Source organism: Mytilus galloprovincialis, chromosome 7, assembly GCF_965363235.1.
Source record: "Mytilus galloprovincialis chromosome 7, xbMytGall1.hap1.1, whole genome shotgun sequence".
Classification (NCBI taxonomy): domain Eukaryota; kingdom Metazoa; phylum Mollusca; class Bivalvia; order Mytilida; family Mytilidae; genus Mytilus; species Mytilus galloprovincialis.
Genome location: NC_134844.1, coordinates 69,849,351 through 69,870,897, shown reverse-complemented (window position 1 = coordinate 69,870,897; position 21,547 = coordinate 69,849,351). Strand labels below are relative to the sequence as shown.

Here is a 21,547-nt window from a genome sequence, read left to right as displayed (position 1 = left end):
CTGAAAGAAACTCTATACATAGATTTTATAATCAAAAATTTTAAAGGACACAATTTATAAGTTTTAATATTTTCCGTCATTAGATCATATTAATAATATCAAAGGAACAATTTCATTATCTTTTTCCGGATCAGTTATAGAAGGCCTTGGAATTTCTCGATTTTTGTTCCATACTGGAAAAAAATAAAGGTTTTCCCGTTAGTATTGCTTTTAAGCAAGCTGTTTGATCTCAAAGATAAGCCATTAAAGCGAATTAGACAATATGAAGAAACACTTGTTTTTATTATTGTTAACGGTATATTGTTCCTCAGCCAAAACAACCAAAAATCCAGAGTGCTTCAGAAGTGGAAGGTTAGTCAATGTATTTTAAGTTTTACTCCGCAATACGTCCACGAGACTTGACAGTGTTAAATTCATATCCTACCTTACTGTGATTTGGCGTTGATAGCAAAATTATATTAGTTTCTATTAGATTTCCAATTTTTCCTAGATTCGGAAACATGTCAGCAGACAAAGGTACTGAAATATGGTCACCCTCGCACTCGGGGTGAACAGCTGAGACATTGTGTACCCCACCCTTTGAATATTTTGTTTTTCAAAAATATATACCTTTGTCATATATCAATTAAAAAATCAGACCTATAGATATATTTGACTGATATTTTTCATCTTCTGGTACATTAGTATAGTAAGTTTTATTGGTTGGACGTCCCGTTTATCATCATGTTTATGTTTAGAGCACCGCAATCGCTACCATTACACTTAACTTTTCCAATAAGTTCGTCACATCTTAAACATTTTCCTCTATTTTCCCATTTACTTTTATATCTTTCAGTATGAAGAAATTGTAATCTCAATACATGATAAAATATGGTTGATCAGATAAATGCAGTAGCACCTCAAAAAGTTACACTTTCACTGAGTTTTACATTTTAAATGAAAAACTGATAAAAAGTTACATAGCCGTTCGCTCTTGAAGAACACGGCTGACACTATGGAATTTCATTTATTAATTGTTATCATGTTTTATGTATACAAACATTTGAATGTAAACTAGGTGCAAATGTCAAAATGGTCGGATTTATAGCATTTATAACTAGCATCAGTGGAAAAAACACATTGGAATAAATAGAGATTAATTGTGTTGACAAATAACTGATTCATTTACGACTGTGGTTTAACGGCACCAAAAATAAATACAGACTTCTGATTAGTTTCAAACACTTATGATATAATCAAGCAAGTGATAATATCAACCTATTTATATAGATTAATCTGAATTTCTCACCCTTTTCATAAATATATATCACGGAGCATGAAATAGTGACCTATTCCAGCGGCTCATCCCTAACACTCATTACATAGTAAGTGGCGCCCCGATCTCTCGCATGAACTTCTCTCGATTCTACCAGTAAAAATCCTTCCTTACAAAGGTATAGCTGGTCGTCTATTTGGGATTTGTTAATTCGCAGCTTTTATATATCAAAGTAATGAAGTACTGAACATAGGATGACCGCAAGTGCTTGTGGATGGTCCGACAGGCACTTGTCTACTGAAAAAAAATCACATCTCTATACCTGAAAGTGAGGTTAATTTACAGATATAATATTTTTTTAGGACAAGTTCATGCGTTGATCATAAATTAATAACAGGAAATCAACCTCATCGTAATGACTATTATATTGTAGTGATACAAATCAGTATACTCTGGTTTACTAATGTTATATATTAAATTAATACTTGTATAGTACAGTTACATGCATATATGATTTTCATGCATTTTCATATCATTATATTCTACTTTAATAAAAGGACAGTGCAAGTGCATGGTGGACACTCTAGCTTCTGTAATAATTTGATTTTTCTAATAGAATGGATTTGAGTAGGCGTTCGTATATTCCCGCAACAAATGTTTAATCATTTATGCAGAGTTATTGTTCCTTGAGATTGCAAACGTTCCTGAGATATTCTTCCGCATGCGTTTGCAAAGATATTAATACAGTTTTTTTTGTTTTTTTTATATATATATTACGTACATAATAACAAACCATTTTAATATTATTAATTTATCTTCTTTAAAAGACATTTGATGAGTATTTATTGAAGAAATGCATTTATAACAAGCAATAAGGAATATTTGTTTGCACTTGATGATGTCTACGGATTCATTATGTTTATAGATCGGTTGAAAACCCAAAACGAAAGTTACGTAACGGAATTATAGGCGATAGCAATACACTGGAATGCCCTCACGGTCATCCGCTGGAAAAAGGGAGATGTGGTATGATTGCAAATGACACAACTATCCACCAAAGTTCAAACTAAGTGGATGTAAGCAATTATATACAACCGTACGGCCTTCAACAATGAGATCAACCATACAATATATCCGACTTTAAAAGGGATATAAAAAATAGGAAAACAATCATTTGTGAAAACTAACGGCCAAATTTATAACACGTTTTTTTACGAAAACAGTTATATATGACAGACATGTTCATGGCAAAAGACAACCATTGAAATATCAGAAAAGGTTTGTGGATTTCAAACTTTAACAAAAAAATATATGATATTTCCTGATTTCCAATAATCACGGACCAGTCTAAACTAAGAGTAAAGACTTGTCAACTCAGATATATATACATTATGTTACTGGCTTCTTGAAACTAATCACAAAAAATAGTTTTCAGTTTGTTTTTTTTATTTCAGAGATGGCATAAGAACATTCTGTTGTAACAACCACGAATTAAAGAATGGACGATGTGTTGGTATGTATTTTTATGCTTTTAGAATATTAAGATTTAGGAAAAGTGACCGATAAAACAGCTATCAAACAAAAATCAAGCAAATGAAATCCTTTAATATAATCAGAATCCGGAAACGAATGTGAAACTGTTGGAAAAGGCGGCTTTTGACCTGGACGAAATACGTCATACGAAATACAAAATAAACATGATAACACAACATAAACTCCAGATATGGATGTGTGTGTGTGTGTGTGTTTTAATGACCTTTATATTTGTATTCTTTAATCAACGTTTTGACATTTTCTCTAGTATCTAAAAAAAAAGAAGAAGAAAGATATCGCCTAATTAAATTATGGCTATCATTATGAGTTTTGAACCATTCCCCCCTTATTTTCTCTTACTAATATTTCTTATTCTGTAAACCCAATGTAAACCCCACATATGTATGTTAAGATATGTATTATGACTATTATTGTAAAGGTAGATTGTATGTTATCATTGTTTTGATAAGATACGATAATAATATGATTACTAACGTAACCGTTAAATGGTCCAATATCAGAGGGTCTATATAGGATGTTCTTCATTTCGGTCTATTCTTTATAGTTTTTTACCTATCTTACTCTATAATAATTCCTTATTTTTTTTAACCTTTTTTCTTGATTTATTTCTCATAATTCTTTATTCTGTAAACTCCATCCTGACAAATTTTATATCAGACAGTGCAACAAGCTATTTTGTTGGTGTTAATTGTAGGCAGATTAAGCGGGCGGGACACAAGGCCTCTCCCCCTATTTTGTAGGGAAAAAATGGTTGATTATATAGAAATCACCGAAGCATAACTGTAGCGGGTCCCCTCTTATGGCAGTAAGTGCCCTCCCCCTTTTATAAAAAGTTTTGGATTCCCAAAATGTTTTACCGATGTTGACTCGAGGATCTCGAACTGTTGATACACGTGTATAAACCACAGAAATCATTTGGTTGAAAAATAAGAAAAAAACCCTGATAGGATAGAGTCCGTTTCATCCTGTTTGATAATATGTTTATAATAATCATCAATTATAGTTTATTAATTTTTTAATCCGTTTAGATATTTGTATTTTTGTTAAAAAAAAAGGGGGGGGGGGGCAATTTTTGTTTGTTCCATACATCATAACTATTTGATTCAATCTAAACATTATTGTATTGTAGAATGCACAGCCGGTTACATGTCGTCGGGATACGGTAAACCATGCAAGCCTTGCCGAAGTAACCTATATGGCCCTAAATGTAGTTATGGTTGCAATTGTTCACCGACTCAAAGGTCAGTTATTTTGTTTGCTCTTCCAACTTCATCCTTTTTATAAATTTTTTTCAGATAGTAAAATATGTAATACATTTAACACATAGTCGAACTATTTCTCTACGAAACATATATTTTTGATATCCAACTTTAAAATCACAGAAAGCTTATTTTTAAATCATATAATTTGCCTTTTTGATTAGTTAAACTTGATATATGAATGAATGCAAACTTGGGAAAAATTAAATATTTACGGTTTAAAAAATTACGAAAGAAGGATATAATCCGAAGGAAGTTTTATTAGGAACATTTATCTTTTATTACGGCTTACTTTCGTCATATTCATAATATTTAACCGATGTATACATACCTTTAAATATAATCATGTATTTAAATTTTTGTAAGAAAACCCACACATAATTATTTCCTGAAATGTGCTTCTCTTTGAACCGAACATTGATATGAATCAGGAATGCATGTACCTTATAACTCTCAACACATTTGATATACATATGAATGAAGTAGTGAGATATTAAACATATGTCGTGGTTTTAAAGTAGAGAGTTGGTCATCGAAATTTTAAATAACATAATATGTATTTCAATACACTTAAGCTTGCTTTGTCAAATAAAAGTCCCCATGATATATGTCTGGCACACTCTTACGTCGACGATTGAACGTAGGGGTATTTTTGATACTGAAACACCCATTGGCGGATCCAGAATTTTTTTTTTACACGAGGAAACCCACTGACTGGCTTAGAGGGGTGCCCGCTCCAGTCATGCGTCAGTGATTCACTATATAATCAACCACATTTTCCACAAAAAAAAGGGGGGGTCTGTAACTTTCTGCCTCTGACAGCATAAACAGTACAGCAAATAAAGGCCTAGTACTGTGTATGAAAATAATTTTTATACAAGTTGATTTATAATTTATTTTCTAGATGTGACCCAGTTATGGGATGCATGGTTGATGAAGAAATAGAGTTGGACATTTTTGTCGGTAAATATATGTGATTAATCAGCTTGCTTAACATAAAAATAAGACTAATTAATATGACGTCATGTTTCGGTTGTACTCTTTATGACGCAACGTCAGATATTGCTATCATTTAGTGTTTACATAACAGAAAAATGACGTTAAATTGGAAACGCGCTTTATCTAATTCTTCCTGCTTTCCTTTTTGGGTAAATGTAAAGTATAACACACAAGTATAAATGCCATGAAAATCCAATCCAATAGGATTTTATAATTAACATATGTTATTCAACTTTACTGCTAGTAATTAAGTGTTTTTGGAGGAATATTGCTGCATTATATATTCAAACCGAGTATGATTTTATTCAAGCAGTGACATACAATAGCTTATACTTGTGATACTGAAGTTCTCTTACTTTTTGATCGTCTTATAGATGTGCATTTTTGTAATGTGTGCATCATTTCGTTTTGTTGAAAGCAGGACATTTATATTTAGTGGAGAAAGGAACACGCGAATGCAGTTCATGCCGTCCCTAGCATATTACGCTTGTGGCGACGTCAAATTATGATAACGGACAAACTTCAAGACATTTTCATTAATCCGTAGTTTTGATAGATAACCCTGTAATCCTATGAATATTATATTTCTATTCTTTCTCTATCATAATGTGAAAATTTAAGAATCAATCTTTATTTTCATGTGTAATTTGAAATATTTATTTCAGCATTTCTATAAAAACTTTCCCGTCAAATATTTACTTAACGCTATTTTTCGTGGTAGTAGCAATATCTAACGTTGCGTCTTTACCTTAAACTTAAACTTTTTCCAATCCGTTTAACAGACAGGCTTTTTTTTTTTATAAAGTTATATACATTAAAATGGAAAGCAAAATTCTTATATTTGTTCACAAACAAGGGATAGCTTGAACGATACGTTTTTTTTCCTGTAATTTTGGCCTCATAAATATGTATGAAATACTAAAGGACAACTAATGGGTACTATTGCTCGTTACTGCAGCGATTCAATGCACTAAAAAAAATAATAACTCAAATCCTGTTTCAAGTTTTTTTTTAAATGAATTCATGCCATGGAAACGGATCAACTTTATTATATCAATGATAGATAAAATTGAGAATGGAAATGAGGAATGTGTCAAAGAGACAACAATCCGACCATAGAGCAGACAACAGCCGAAGGCCAGCAACGGGTCTTTAAAGCAGCAAGAAACTCTCACGCCCGAAGGCGTCCTTCAACTGGCCCCTAAACCAAATATGTATATCTAGTTTAGTGATAATGGACCTCATACTGAACTCCGAATTAAAAAGTACGTTTATGACATAAGAAAGTGTAGTATGTATGATCGAAGGTGTGGATTACAGAACAAAAAGTAGAGTAAAATGACTGAGGCAAAAAATAATGAAAAGAGAATAATTGGGTGTTGAAACTTTAAGAATAACTGAAAAAAAAAAAAAAAAATGGGTAACAAAAAAAAAAAAAAAAAAAAATGGGTAACAATATATTGATTACCGAAAAATACTATATCCAGAATACAGTTATCAAGTAGTTACGGAATAACCATTATTTTTCAAAAGAATAATGAGTGAACAAAATAAAGAATACAAATATGAAGGAACACCAATTTATACTCTGTGTTGTAATGTTACACTTTATTGTTTTATCTAAGGATGAAGTTTGGTACCTTTTAAAACGTTTAAACCCCCTGCAGTTGTTTTCACCTGTCATAAGGCAGGAATCTGATGTTCCGTAGTTGTCGTTTGTTGATATGGTTCATAAGTGTTTCTATTTTCTCGTGTTTTTTTTTATATATATTAGACCGTTTGAATGGTTTTACACTAGTCGTGGGGCCCTTTATAGCTTGCTGTTAGGTGTCAGCCAGTTTTCAGTGTTGAAGACCATACTTTGACCTATAATGGTTTACTTTTATAAACTGTGACTTGGATGAAGAGTTGTCTCATTTGCACTCATACCACATCTTCTTATATCTATGTCTGTATTTTCCCTCCTTTTCCATGCAGAATTTGAAGATGAAAGCAGTGATGGACACATTAATCAAAACAGAACCGAAAAGATTATAACAACTTCAGGTATTTAATTTCCTTTTTCTATTTTCTAGCTAAGCTATATATACATGCAGTTTACAAAAAATGTTATACCAATACTGCAATGAGTAACAGAGCAATGGACAAAATCCCCAATATGTACAGGAAAACATTTTCCAGAGCATAGCACCAAATCAGGAATTATTTTCAGGGAAGTTACTGGTAAACTAGTAAATTAAAATAGAATCTGTGTGGAAAACCTACTAAATTAAACATACATCAAATAGCTATTGACAGATTTATGATATATTTTTATTTTGAAAAATTTCAAATACCATGTAAAAATATCTGAAACTCAGTGACACATCGGTATCAATTTTTTATTTTAAGTAGTTTTATGAGTGATTTAAGCCCATATGAACTCATTATTACAGTTTGTTCTCAATTTTGTACTGTTACACCACTGTCCAAGGTTAGGTGAGGGTTGGCGCCTTCAAACTAGTTTAACTACGCCACATGCTTAATTCAGTGGTTTTTGTTTGTTACTGGGCTACATATTTGTTTTTGTTCATTATTTGTTCCTAAATTAGCCCGTTAGTTTTGTCGTTTGAATTGTTCTGCTTTTGTCATTTCGTGGCCTTTATAGCTGGCTATGCGGTATGAGCTTTTCACATTGTTAAAGACCGTATAGTGACCTATAGTGGTTAATGTTCTATTGGTCTATAGTCAGGGGCGTAGCTAGAAAGAAACGATGTGAAAGCAACAACCGCCGAGCGCAGCGAGGCAAAAAAAATTTTGGCCCCTATATATATATATATTATGCAGAATTATTATTTTTCGGTTTTCGTTCATAGGACGGTTAAAAGAGGAGCTATATGTAGATAAAAATTTATGAATGTAAAACTATTAATAAATCTTCTGAATATAGTAATACATAAACAACAAATATTTGTGATACAGAATTTACTCAAAATTGTCCAAAATCTGCTCTTCGGGACTGGGCAGAAACAAACTTCTCTATTACTTTGTCAACATTCACACTGAAATCCCGATGAATATGCAGTAATGCTATGTAACTTTCGTTGTTCATTGTTGATCGTACATTTGTTTTCAATTGCATACGTAGTACCGTGACTGATAGATCTCATGGCCATCATGGCATGGTAGCACTCGCGATATGTTATAAACCAGCGTATGTGTTCGGCATCGAGCGACCTCCCAATTGAATTCGTCAAAATTACATGTTAGGTCAGTTTCGTATGTTTCAGACAATATTGAGATTTGTTCGTTTGTGATATTTCTTACAACACGATGAAGCCGTGAGATACAGAACAAAGAAGCGATTTTCTGATAACTTGACGCGAGATACAAGTAACCTTCCGATTTTGTCATAATCTCCATTTCTTTTTTTGAATGCCGAATCAATGTGCACGCAACTTCGGAGCTACGATCTTTTTCTAAACAAACAGCTTCATCAACACTTGTAACTAGGTTGTCAAACTAATATCCGGGATAGACGGAAAAGACACCATGCACCAGTCTCCGATTCCGATTGACCAACTCATCTCTCTCTCTTCTGCTTTTTTTCTTTCTTTTTTTTCTTTTTTGTTTGTTTTTTTGTTTGTGAAAACGACGTGGATGCACGTGCTGTCGTGCCTCCGGGTAGCTACGCCCCTGATAGTGAACAGTAAAATCATCCGTTCGTAAATTTTACGAACGCCATCACGAGTTGGTTTTGACCGTTACGGAATAATTAACCGTTTCGCAGATGATATCGGATATGTTTCTTATGTCGTAACTACCATACCCTTCCCTTTTCTTGAAGGCGACTTACCGAATAAGACTATTTACTGGATTTGTAATAAAATAAACAATACGACGGGTGCCGTATGTGGTGCAGGATCTGCTTACCCTTCCTGAGCACCTGAGATCACCCCCAGTGTTTTGGTGGGGTTCATGTTGCTTAGTCTTTAGTTTTCTATGTTGTATCTTTTGTACCATTATTTGTCTGTTTGTCTTTTTAGCTCACCTGTCCCATCACTTTGCGTCCGGCGTCCGTCGTCGTCCGTCGTCCGTCGTCGTCCGTCGTCCGTCATCGTCCTGCGTCCGTCGTCGTTAACTTTTACAAAAATCTTCTCCTCTGAAACAACTGGGCCAAATTAATCCAAACTTGGCCACAATAATCATTGGGGTATCTAGTTTAAAAAATGTGTGGCTTGACTCGGCCAACCAACCAAGATGGCCGCCATGGCTAAAAATAAACCATAGGGGTAAAATGCAGTTTTTGGCTTATAACTCAAAAACCAAAGCATTTAGAGCAAATCTGACGTGGTGTATAATTGTTTATCAGGTCAAGATCTATCTGCCCTGAAATTTTCAGATGAATCGGACGACCCCTTGTTGGGTTACTGCCCCTGAATTGGTAATTTTAAGGAAATTTTGCTGTTTTTGGTTATTATCTTGAATATTATTAAAGATAAAGATAAACTGTAAACCGCAATAATGTTCAGCAAAGTAAGATTTACAAATAAGTCAACATGACCGAAATGGTCAGTTGACCCCTTTAGGAGTTATTGTCCTTTATAGTCAATTTTTAACCATTTTTCGTAAATCTTAGTAATCTTTTACAAAAATCTTCTCCTCTGAAACTACAGGGCCAAATTAATCCAAACTTGGCCACAGTCATCTTTGGGGTATCTAGTTTAAAAAATGTGTGGCGTGACCCGGCCAACCAACCAAGATGGCCGCCATGGCTAAAAATAGAACATAGGGGTAAAATGCAGTTTTTGGCTTATAACTCAAAAACCAAAGCATTTAGAGCAAATCTGACATGGGGTTAAATTGTTTATGAGGTCAAGATATATCTGCGCAGAAATTTTCAGATGAATCGGTCAACCCGTTGTTGGGTTGCTGCCCCTGAATTGGTAATTTGAAGGAAATTTTGCTGTTTTTGGTTATTATCTTGAATATTATTATAGATAGAGATAAACTGCAAACAACAATAATGTTCAACAAAGTAAGATTCACAAATAAGTCAACATGACCGAAATGGTCAATTGACCTCCTAAGGAGTTATTGTCCTTTATAGTCAACTTTTAACAATTTTCATAAAATTTGTAAATTTTTATTAACATTTTCCACTGAAACTACTGGGTCAAGTTCATTATAGATAGAGATAATTGTAAGCAGCAAGACTCAGTTTAGTAAAGTAAGATGTACAAACACATTACCATCACCAAAAGACAATTTTGTCATGAATCCATCTGCTTCCTTTGTTTAATATTCACATAGACCAAGGTGAGCGACACAGGCTCTTTAGAGCCTCTAGTTATTTTTAGCTATGAATTTATTGTCAGTTTATTTTCAATCTATGAGTTTGACTGTCCCCTGGTATCTTACGTCCCTCTTTTGTCTCATTGGCAATCATACCACATCTTCTTTTTTTTATAACCTATTTATCTAATTTTACTGGCAAAACAGATAATTTACAATTGTTTATTGTTTGTATTTTGGTCCATAGACTCTAATGGAACAAAATTTAATAAGATCCGCCAAAAAAACCCCAAACCAACCACCAAACCCAATGTGGCCCAAATGGAATGAACACAGACTGCTATTACTTTCCCCTCTAGAAAAAAAAGATGATACTGATTTGGGTATTTTAAACATTACAGTATCAATCATGTAGTCACAGGGGCGGATCCACTCATTTTTAAAAGGGGGTTTCCAACCATATGTCCCCATTCACATGCATTGATCGTAAAAAAAAGTGGTACAACCCTAGGACCCCCCATGATCCACAACTGACTCATCAAGCTCATACTAAAAAAAACTCCGTCCTGATTAAAATATCGTGTATAAATATATGACGTTGTCAACCAGCTTTGCATGTTTCATTTTTTTTCAAACTTTAAAATGTATTCCAGATAAGCTTACTGATATATCAACTTCTGAACTTCTAATGTACGAAGGACAAAATCAGACACTGTCTTTAGAATATACCAATAGTACAGGTAAATAACAGTTAATAATTTTCATTTGTAGAAAAACAACAGTGAGCTAATTCCTTATTGTTTATACATAGTTTACATACTTTGGTATCTTGAAATACAATTTAATTTTTTTTACTGATTTATTTTAAGATAAGCCTTGGCCATGTATATATATGCGTAAATAAACCTTATATTTCAATTGAAAATCGCGTTATCACTTGTTTTGCCCATCTACGAGAGAGTCATCGTGTTTTCCTGTCTGTGTGGTTGTCCACTTGTCAAGCATCAAGTTACATATTTGGTTTAAGGTTTTCTTTGGTCCCTTTATTGGTTTAGTCGAAACTTAGTACATATGCTCATTAAAAAGTCAACTGTTAACATGATGGTAGTTTGAACTGAACACAGTGTGCCACGGGGGAGGGATGCCCTTTACTACATATTCTTGTTTTCTAAATATTAAACATTCTGTTTTGTAGGAGATATAAATACAACGTCGTTTCAAACTGTGTCAACAAGCGTTGAACAAAGCTATGTTCATTTAAACATGTCAAAAGAGAAAGTACATTCAGGTAAGTTACATCCCAGCTCCTTTGTTCTAACAGGGGTGATCTAAGCCGGATCACACCTACCACATCACCCCAGTTTGAGTTTCTTTGTTATGCATGCTTTTCTTTGTTCTGTAACAATTTGGCGGGAATGTCAAATCCACTATAAAACTTATAATTAATTATACGGAAAAGACTATCTATCAAAACGCACGTAGAAAAAATCCAGTGTATATGCTTGGATTCGAAAGACCTTTAGCATATCAAGCCACGACACATACCACTACACCAGGACGACTGGATACGAACTATCAGTAATTTAACATACTTAAAAGAAGCAAGATATTTTTATAAGTGGGGCGAGTAGGTAGACATTTATTTAGTGGTGTTTAAACCCTTTTCGTCAATAAGTGAGTTTTCAGACTGATTGTTCAATTTGATTTTACACTTTTTCAAAAGTGGGGCGAGTCGGTAAACAAGAGTAGGGCGATTTTTTTTTATAAAGTGGCGATATAGTGTGGGCCGATTGGACAGTGGGGTGAGTTGACATTGTTTGATATCTACTCATCGTGTTCGGGGGTTATAAAGGATATACATCATATAGTAATATATAAAGTATATTATAATGGTTGTGTGGCATTCTAAACGAGAATTTTTGAATTGCAAATCGTCGCTGGGTTTCTAAAATGTCGTATATGACTTTTTTTGGCTAAAAATACTTTTTGACACCAATGGTCTGGGTGGGAGGAAATCTTTGATATTACAAAATAGCATACAGTTAGACCAATCAAAATGTGTGAAATAAGACATATTACAAAATTGTTGTTTGTAAAGTTTGCTTCCAAAATGTTGTATGGAAATTTGAAAATCGTTGTAGAATGGCTTTGGGAAAAAAATAATTGTACATTTCTTTATTTCTGTGAAAATATTTTAAGTTCTTGGATAATCCAGAAATGTCAAAGTTTTTATTTTACTGCTATTTACAAAAATGTTCAAGTTCACATACAACATTTTGGAAGCATGCATTTTGCCAAAATTTTCAAAGCGGTTTGTGAGATATTTTTTTCTTGCAAAATTTAGCGACGAAATGGTTTTTCGTCTAATCTAAAACAGCTGGGATGTAAAATAGTTATCCCACTCGGACTTGGTGTGTCAGTGTTAGATCACCCTCTGGCCTCCGGCCATCGGAATGATCTTACACTGACACACCAAGTCCGCGTGGGATAACTATTGAATAAATACCAATAAGAATATTTGTGCCTTTTGTCTAAATAACTACTCACTCCTTCTATTCCCTAGGATATAGAATATAAATAGAAATAGAAAAGAATAAAAGAATAGAAAAGTTGTACGTACAAATTGTTCTTTGAATTTGTTGATGTCTAAGTGTTAGATAACGAATTCAACAAACACGTTTCTATTAAGGGAACGACCATTGCACTTGAAAAGGGATAGGGGGTTGGTTGGAGTTTTTTTTTTTATAAAATACATTGTATTCTGATTTCCAATTTGTCCAAGAAGAAAATATGTGGTAAAACACGAAACGATTACCGCCCCTCCCCCATCAAGTTAAATGATTGGTGGCTCCCTAAATGTCAAATCAATAAATATCATAGAAAGAACTACTGACTCTTCTACAGTTTTTGAGATCACCTCGATTTTTGGTGATGTTCTTGTGGCAATTTAAATCTTAAGTTTTCTGTGTTGCAGCAGTTTTTTTTGTATAACAGTTGTGTTTTGTAGATGGCGGTTTCTCAATTTGGGTTTTCTTTTTAAGAGACCTGGACTTGTGGGGCTTTAAATTTGTTCCTTCTCTTCGTACACTTTTAGACACTAGTGACCGATTTCTTGTGCCTTAACACTAGTGTCCCATTTTAGAGGGGAGGGTAAGCGCCTTCAAACAGGTTTACCCCCGCAAAATTTTTATATAATCTGTCCCAAATCAGAAGCATGCAGTTATTTTGTTGTCGTTTGCCCATGTCTGTCATATTGGTTTTTCGTAAATTGTTTTATTATTCCGTCATTAAACCGTTTGTTTTCTCAATTTAACTGTTTCATATTTTTCATTTTGAGGCCTATTAGTGCGGTGACGGAACAGTTAAAAGTCGATTATTAACAGAGTTTAATTTCACTTTATGGTACACGGCTAAAAATTGGTCTATATCTAGAAAAATGATTTTAATTTAATTTTAGACTGGTCGTCAAAAAGTCGTATGGTGCATTTTTTTTTAATTTGTCGTTTTGTTAGCAAAAATGACATAAAATATGAACTCTACGAGGCATGCCATTTTGGCCGGTTTTTTTTAAATCGTTGCAAAATATATGTATTTCTTATAGGATTTAAATATTACATATAATATGTTATTTATTAAGCAGTAAAGCTAACATCATAAGTCTTTTGTAAAAAAATATGAAGATACAAAGCTCTAAAACTTTGGACATTTCGTCGCTTCACCGGATTTCAATACTTTGCAAGAACGCATTAATCTTTAAATTATGAACTAACTTATACAACGTGAAAATTCAGAAAATACTCTTTTCAGTGACATAATTTTTTATCAAATAAAATTTCTCAAAAAGACTTGAAATAGCATCCAAAATATTCACTATCGAATTACAATCTTACTTAATTTTCCGGAAAGTCGTGTCAGGTACGGCTCAGATCTATTATTGTTATCCTTATTGATTTTGAACTTTAAGCGCACCATATGTTCGATTACTAAATAGCAATTATCACTTGATATTACTTGTATTTGTTCAAGGTTCTTGGTTTCTTAGTTTGTTTTGTTTGTTGTTTTCTATTTTGAGGTTGTTAATAAGGTTTAATTCATTTAAGAGGAATATTTGTTTTTTAGTTGGAAGTTATTTTTAGAAATTGAGATCTGGCAAAACCCCAAAAGATGGCACAACAAGGAAGTCCGTTGAAACTTGGCCCTAGTTGTGCAAAGCGAATGAAACCAAGTTTAGTCTTAGAAAAATGTATTATTTGCCAGAAAAGCAGTAATGAAACAGTTGTTTTATTTACTAATAACAGTAAATCGAGGTTTTTTGCTGCAGTTGGTAAGCGTAAAGATGATATTTACACGAATTTGATAAGTGAGTATGATTCATTCAGTGATATACTGAATGAAAGTCTTGAAATGGTTTATCATAAAAGTTGCTACAAATCGTATACAAGTGAACATAATATTGCAGTGTTTACTAAGAGACAAAATGATGCATTAGCTGGCGGTTCAATACAGGACAGTCCAGTCACGAGTATTTCAACTCGTTCTATGTCTTCTCCTACCAACTGGAGTGCTTGTATATTTTGCAATAAGAAAAGCTACAAGCAAGACAAAAAACTTTTAAAAATAGAATCAGATGACAGGGTTACTCGCATTACCATCGCTGCAAACCATAACGGTGATTTAAATTTGCTACATAAAATTAATCAAGACAATTTTAAACAACAAGCTTTTTACCATAACCAGTGCATTGTAAAATATCTAAAGTCTTCAAATAAAGATATTGAGGTCATTGGTAACTCAACTTCAGAATATAAATCAATAAATACAACTGCTTTTTCCAAATTAATCTCCAGCATAAATGATGATTTATTAAAAAATAAAAAAAGCATTTCTATTATCCTCTTTAATTGAGAAGTTTGTTTTATACCTACCCGAAAATATGCGTACAAGCTTTACAACAAGGAAACTGCAGCGATATTTGGAAAACCATTATGGTGATTCTGTTGTCATTCAATCACAACAAGGTCAGGGTAAGTCCAACATTATTATGAGTAGCAATATAACACTAGGGGATGCAATCAAGGCAGCCAGTAATTTGAAAGCAGAGTTAAAATGGTCAAATGAAAAACGAAAGAGTCGTATGAATAACGAACAAACGGATGAACAACTCCTTTATTCAGTAGCAAGTATAATACGGAGAGACATTAACAAAGTAAGATTTTGTAAAGAGCACTATCCAACTTCAACGGAGGTATCATTCGACAATTCTTTACAGTCAATGCCCGATTCTTTGGTCAAACTACTAAGTTGGATTACAGACGAAAAGGCGTTTAGCACGTGTACTGTTCCTTCTGATATCAAAACAGAAAGCGTGAGGAAAAGTTTGGCTTTAACGGAATGTATTGTTGCAACTAGTCGTAGTATCCTGACACCTTTTCATCTTGGTCTTGCTATTCAAGTTTACCACGAGTTTGGGTCGAAGCGTCTTATTGAAATTCTGAACGCGCATGGGTTTTGCGTTACATATACTGAATTGCGGAGATACCTTACCAGTGTTGCAAACCATGAGATCAGTCGTATCAGTGGCGATCGATACATCCCAGGAGGTATTCGCCCCATTTCAGAAGGAGGTCGATTGATTCAAGAGGGTTCCGATAATGTTGACATTAACGCCGAGACAATAGATGGAAAAAACACCTTCCATTCTCTTGCTAGGGCTGTATTTCAAACTAAATCAGCTGGCGTTCATGACTATAGTTTAGAACGAATCAAGCGAGGAATTGAGAGATCGTTGACTATAGATGATACAACAGCATCATTGACCGATGCTATTCCTTACCTTAAACCAAAATGTAGATCAGAACCTCCACGACGATCGGATGCTTTTGAAAAACTTCAATTATGTGATCATATTAAAAGTTATGATGTTGACCAGATATGGGTGTTCTCCAGACTTTTGTCGGGGGATGTCATAGAGTTCCCAATCGAAATAAAAACGAATGAACAAAAGATTCCTTTTTGGACAGGGAACAATTGTCTTTTGTCTACAAAGGGCGCCGATGTTACAGTTGTAGCATATCCTCCAATTATAGATTCTAAACCGAATGACATGGCCACAGTGTATACTGCCATGAAGAAATGTCTAGACATGTCTAATGAAGCTGGACAGGATTTCGCTATTCAAACATTTGACCAGCAACTCTATGCAATTGCTCAACAAGTCAAATGGTCCAAACCGGACATTTTTAATCGCCATATTCTCAGACTTGGTGGTTTCCACAGCTTGTCGTGTTTCTTAGCCTCTATCGGGAAACTTTGGGCTGATGGCGGTCTTCGCGATTTGTTGGTGGATTCTGGTGTGTATGCTGGAAATACAGCTGAACTTATGTTGAATGGCAAAGAGTTTAACAGGGCTGTCAGAGGGTTCACGCTTGTGTTTGAAGCCCTACAAGTTCTTTTTATCTCAGCATTTATACACGGGTGTAGGACCTTTGATTACTTCGATCAGATACCATCTGCGTTCTGGAATGTGTTGTTAGAGTTCAATACAAGTATATGTGATCAAACGGACCAAGCCCCAGAAATTAAAACTAGACTGGAAACGTTGTTTGAAGACCATGTACAACCTCTTATCTGTATGTTCAAAGAATGGGGACACGATACATCACCTACTTTCAAATATTGGGACATGTTCCTGGTTGCCGTCCAAATTATGTTGTCAAATGTACGAGCAGAACGAGAAGGTAATTGGTCGTCACATTTGATGTCCTCATCCAAAATGCTGCCCTATTTTTTCATTACCAACCGTACAAATTACTCTAGATGGATGCCTATATATATTCTCGATATGCTCGAACTACCAGCAGAGATCGAATCGGCTTTTAAACTAGGAGAATTTTCTATCAAACAAAAAATAGGCACATTCAATGGTATTTGGAGTGATATGGGCACTGAAAAAACGATCATTAAAGATTCAAAGGGTTCAGGTGGTATCGTTGGAATTACAAATCAGAAATCTGCTCTGATAAGATGGACTCTGACTCGTCATTTATTAGCGTCATTTAGTCATGCAATGAATGACAGAGCAGGTATTACATGCAAAAGTGACAATTCGCATGAGGAAATCAAACAAACAGCTTTGAAGCGAGACGAAGAACAAGTACAAGCAATAGTTACCCATTTGAACCAAACTATGACTGATCCCTTTGATATAGATGCCCACCCTCCTTGTCTCATCAATATCTCTACAGGCATGCATGCTACTAGAGAAGTTCAGGATTCTTTGCTTTCTGCTGTCAATGAAGGAGAAAATATGTACAGAAAATTTGTTAACAGTGCGCTTTCTGTAGACCAAATCGGAAGCTTCTATAGCCCTATTACCAAGTCCAAATTGAAAACATTTGAACATATGAACGCTAAGACAACCCTCAAGTGTAAATCTGGCGAAATTATAACCGGCCATATCAATCCAGAAATTGTTTTCAGGCGTGCTCTTGTTTTGGCTAACAGCAGAGATGATGTTACTATTGACAGTATTCTCTCACTTCCACTTGGGCCTATCCCAGTTTCTCTGTTCCATGAAGATGGAACAATGAGAAAATCTTGTAAATCAGATTTAGTGAAACAGTTTGAAAATGAAGTCTCGCCAGTTCTTTCTTTGCCAGAATTTGATTCTTCATTGACAACTTACATTAGAGATGGTATGGCTATAGTTCAGTCCATGGATGCAAAGAAACATAGAACCTTCGGAGATTTTGCACTTACCTATTGCAATTATTTAGCAAGTTGTTTTACAAAAGCACACACAGTTGCCGATGTTTTTGATCGATATGATGTAAAACACTCCACTAAGTCAGCTGAAAGAGAACGTCGTACCAAAGTCACTGCTCATGCAAAGGTGTTTCAAGTAATTGAAGGAAGAAATGTCCCCGACTGGAAGAAATTTCTTTCTGTTAAAGAAAACAAGCAGGCTCTCATTAGATTTTTTGGTGACTTCCTGGTCAAGTTCATTAAAAGCAATCCTCTATTAGTACTCCCTGGACATACTTATTATATGGCAGGTTCCTTTGAAGATCCTGAAATTGCAAAAGTCATTTCTGACCAGGAAGTCGTTGAATGTCCTGAATTGTTCAGTACTCAGGAAGAGGCAGACACCCGCATGATCCTCCAGGCTTTACATGCAGACAAAAGACTGAAGGAATTATGGAAAAAAGGCAGGATCATTATAAAATCATCTGATACAGACGTCATTGTTCTCTGTATTCATTTTTTCAAACAGATGACCAACACGAGTGAATTTTGGGTCCAAATGGGAAATATTGGTACTATAAAAGATAATCGAAAGTTTTTGCCAATTCACCAACTGTGTTCTTCTCTACCTGAAATCATTTGTAGAGTTCTTCCTGCCGTACATGCTCTCTCTGGGTGTGACACTACATCTTCCCTATTTGGAATTGGTAAAAAGTCAGTGTTTAAAGTGTTGAAAGAGGCAGCATTTGATTTCAGTGATCTATACAATTTAGGAGATTCCTACACAGAGACTGCCATATCATGCTCTAGACGGTTTGTGGCAAGGCTTTACGACCAAAAGAAAAACTATGCATCCTGCCATCAGGACATTAACAAACTGCGCGTTAAGCTTGCTACGAGCAAGGATTCAAGTCTTGTCAGATTGCCTCCTTCTGAAGCGGCGCTTCGACAGCATATCCTTCGTGCCTCATTTCAGACCAAAATTTGGCATGCTTCCTTTCTTGCAAAACCACCCCTACCTTCACCATTGGAATACGGATGGAAATCATTCAAAGATTCCTTGCATCCTGTCTTCTTTGAAGGAAACATGTCAGCAGATTTTCTACATGATCTCGTGTGTTCGTGTAAGGGAAAATCACAATGTAAAAATTCGTGTGTTTGTGTCACCCAAAACCTTGCATGTACCGACTTATGTTTCTGTCAAGGATCAGAATCCTGCAAGAACGTACATACGCACGCCCTTACAGAAGAGGTTTGAGAACTAAATTTTATTTGTCAGTAAGACTTTTGGTGCGATTTGCAAATTGAATGTGCATTTCTGATATTGTATCACTAAGACCCTTATTAAAAATTTAAAAGTTTCACATAGTTAAATCCGGTTCTAGTAAGCCAAAATACTTTTTACAGTTGTTCGTATGTTCTATGCTGACTAATGTTCCTTGTAATGCAGGTTATAACATTATTTTTTTGTTTAAAGCCAAATATCAGTCTGTGTTTATAGAGTTTATTGTCATTTCGGCGTGTACCAACCCTACCTAAAGTGTACAAAACTTAGTTGTAAAACTTATATTTGGCAATTGAAGATATTTATCTTATAGCAAGCATTTTTTATCGTATTTTTGTTTCATTTTTTTATGGTTTTGATGCTCGAAATAAAAATTATTACGAAAACGTACATCATTTAAAGATTAAAATCACCCCCTTTTTAAAAAATGCTTCACTTTATCGATACAATTTGTTATAGGATTTTTTTTTATTTTTTGGATGAACAATTGAATAAGAAAACAGAATCGATGCCGTTTTGCCAAAAAAAAATTTGATTATGTATTTCAGTTGTTATCTTATATCCATTGCAATTGTGTATGGAAAATGGTGGTTGACCTTTGATCTTGATTTTTGAAAAACTGCACCATATTTAGTTTTGACGACCAAATTTATTATTAAGTACACATATTTTCGAATCGAATGATATATGATACAGCCGTGTACCATTTTTGACGATTAAATTTTCAAAAAAATCACTCTGGTCACCGGCCTATATTATGGGCGACTACAATATACATACGGTATGGGTTTTTATCATTGAAGGTAGTATGGTTGCCCATAGTTGCTTACATCCACTTCATTTGAACTTCTGTGGATAGTTGTCTCATTACATTCATACCACATATCCTTATTTTAATTGTGTGTCCAAATTATGTAGTTTAACTCTTTTTTGCAATTCCATTGATGTCTCTATCATACAGACAATAACTATTTTTTTTTATTTGTCTATACACATACTCAGCAATCTGATAACAGTTATAATTAACCGGATTTGTTTATTTCATTTCAGAATTGTCGATAAAATATATATTAGCATATACATCAGCAGCAGTTGGTTGTTTCGTACTTGTAGTTGTATTAGCTTACTATAAATGGAGAAAAGTATCTGAGAATCATACACAAATCAGGGCATATCAGATAGTTAATATTGATCCACCAGAAGTACACATTAGAGGCGAAGCTTTATACGAAACTATCGATGTCAACAAAATGAATCAAAATAACAATCTCGTTTTTTACCCTGAAAATAGTACAATGGACGTTGTAAGTGAAACTTACGAGGATACGATTTCATTGGGTGATGCAGAATGCTTAAATTCATATCTGGAATTTGTTTCTGAGTTGAACGAAGCAAATGCTTCTTATTGCTAATGATTGGATTACAGACAAAATATGAACAATGAAACATAGACCCAACAACACATGCTCTATATTGTGCATTAGAATGTGCACCAACATAATTTATAGGAATCACTGCGAAGACAGATAACTTGATTGACTAAAAGGCACGTCCAATATAAGACAAAAGTGTATTGAAAGTATTTTGTAGTGTCTTAATCCGTGATGCTGATGATACCAAATAGTAAATAGATCATGTAGATATACGAAGATGTAGTATGAGTGCCAATGAGACAACCTTCCGTCCAAGTCATAATTTGTAATAAAAGTAAATCATTATAGGTTAAAGTACGGCCTAACATGTAACTGTTATATATTGAAAATGAAACACATAAATGCTGATTAAAGCTAAACGAAATAAGAGAAAGGCAACTTTAACAGGCAGAATCGAGTAAAAAATTATAACAAAGATACCAAAACTCCAAGTCGACTTAACTGACAAAAATTAAACGCTATCAATTAACGGAACAAGGGAAAATTAACTGGCATATTCCTGTTTAACTACAGATGAAAATTGTTGCTTAAACCTGGTTTTATAGCTCACCAAGTTGCATGACAATTGTTCATGTGTTAAACTCCACTTCATGCTCCTGGCAAAAACTTTTGCTATCTGTTTGATGCGTTTAAAAATCGAGTCGTTTTATTCCGCTTTCGGAACTTTACATTGCTGAAAGGTATTAATATCGCACTGAAATTGGCATACTTTTTGCACTGTTGTTGCCTTCCTACTTTGCTATGC

The 21,547-nt window shown here is 34.3% G+C and overlaps 1 protein-coding gene across 1 annotated transcript; it reads left to right on the top strand.

Moving 5' to 3' along the window:
• Positions 1-284: 284 nt before the first annotated feature.
• On the top strand, positions 285-21,289 carry LOC143083564 (uncharacterized). Its single transcript, XM_076259820.1, has 8 exons — positions 285-351; positions 2,710-2,768; positions 3,939-4,050; positions 4,973-5,031; positions 7,045-7,113; positions 10,995-11,081; positions 11,537-11,629; positions 20,420-21,289. The coding sequence occupies exons 3-8, from the start codon at positions 3,956-3,958 to the stop codon at positions 20,779-20,781; spliced, it is 765 nt and encodes a 254-aa protein (XP_076115935.1). The 5' UTR covers positions 285-351; positions 2,710-2,768; positions 3,939-3,955; the 3' UTR covers positions 20,782-21,289.
• Positions 21,290-21,547: the final 258 nt, after the last annotated feature.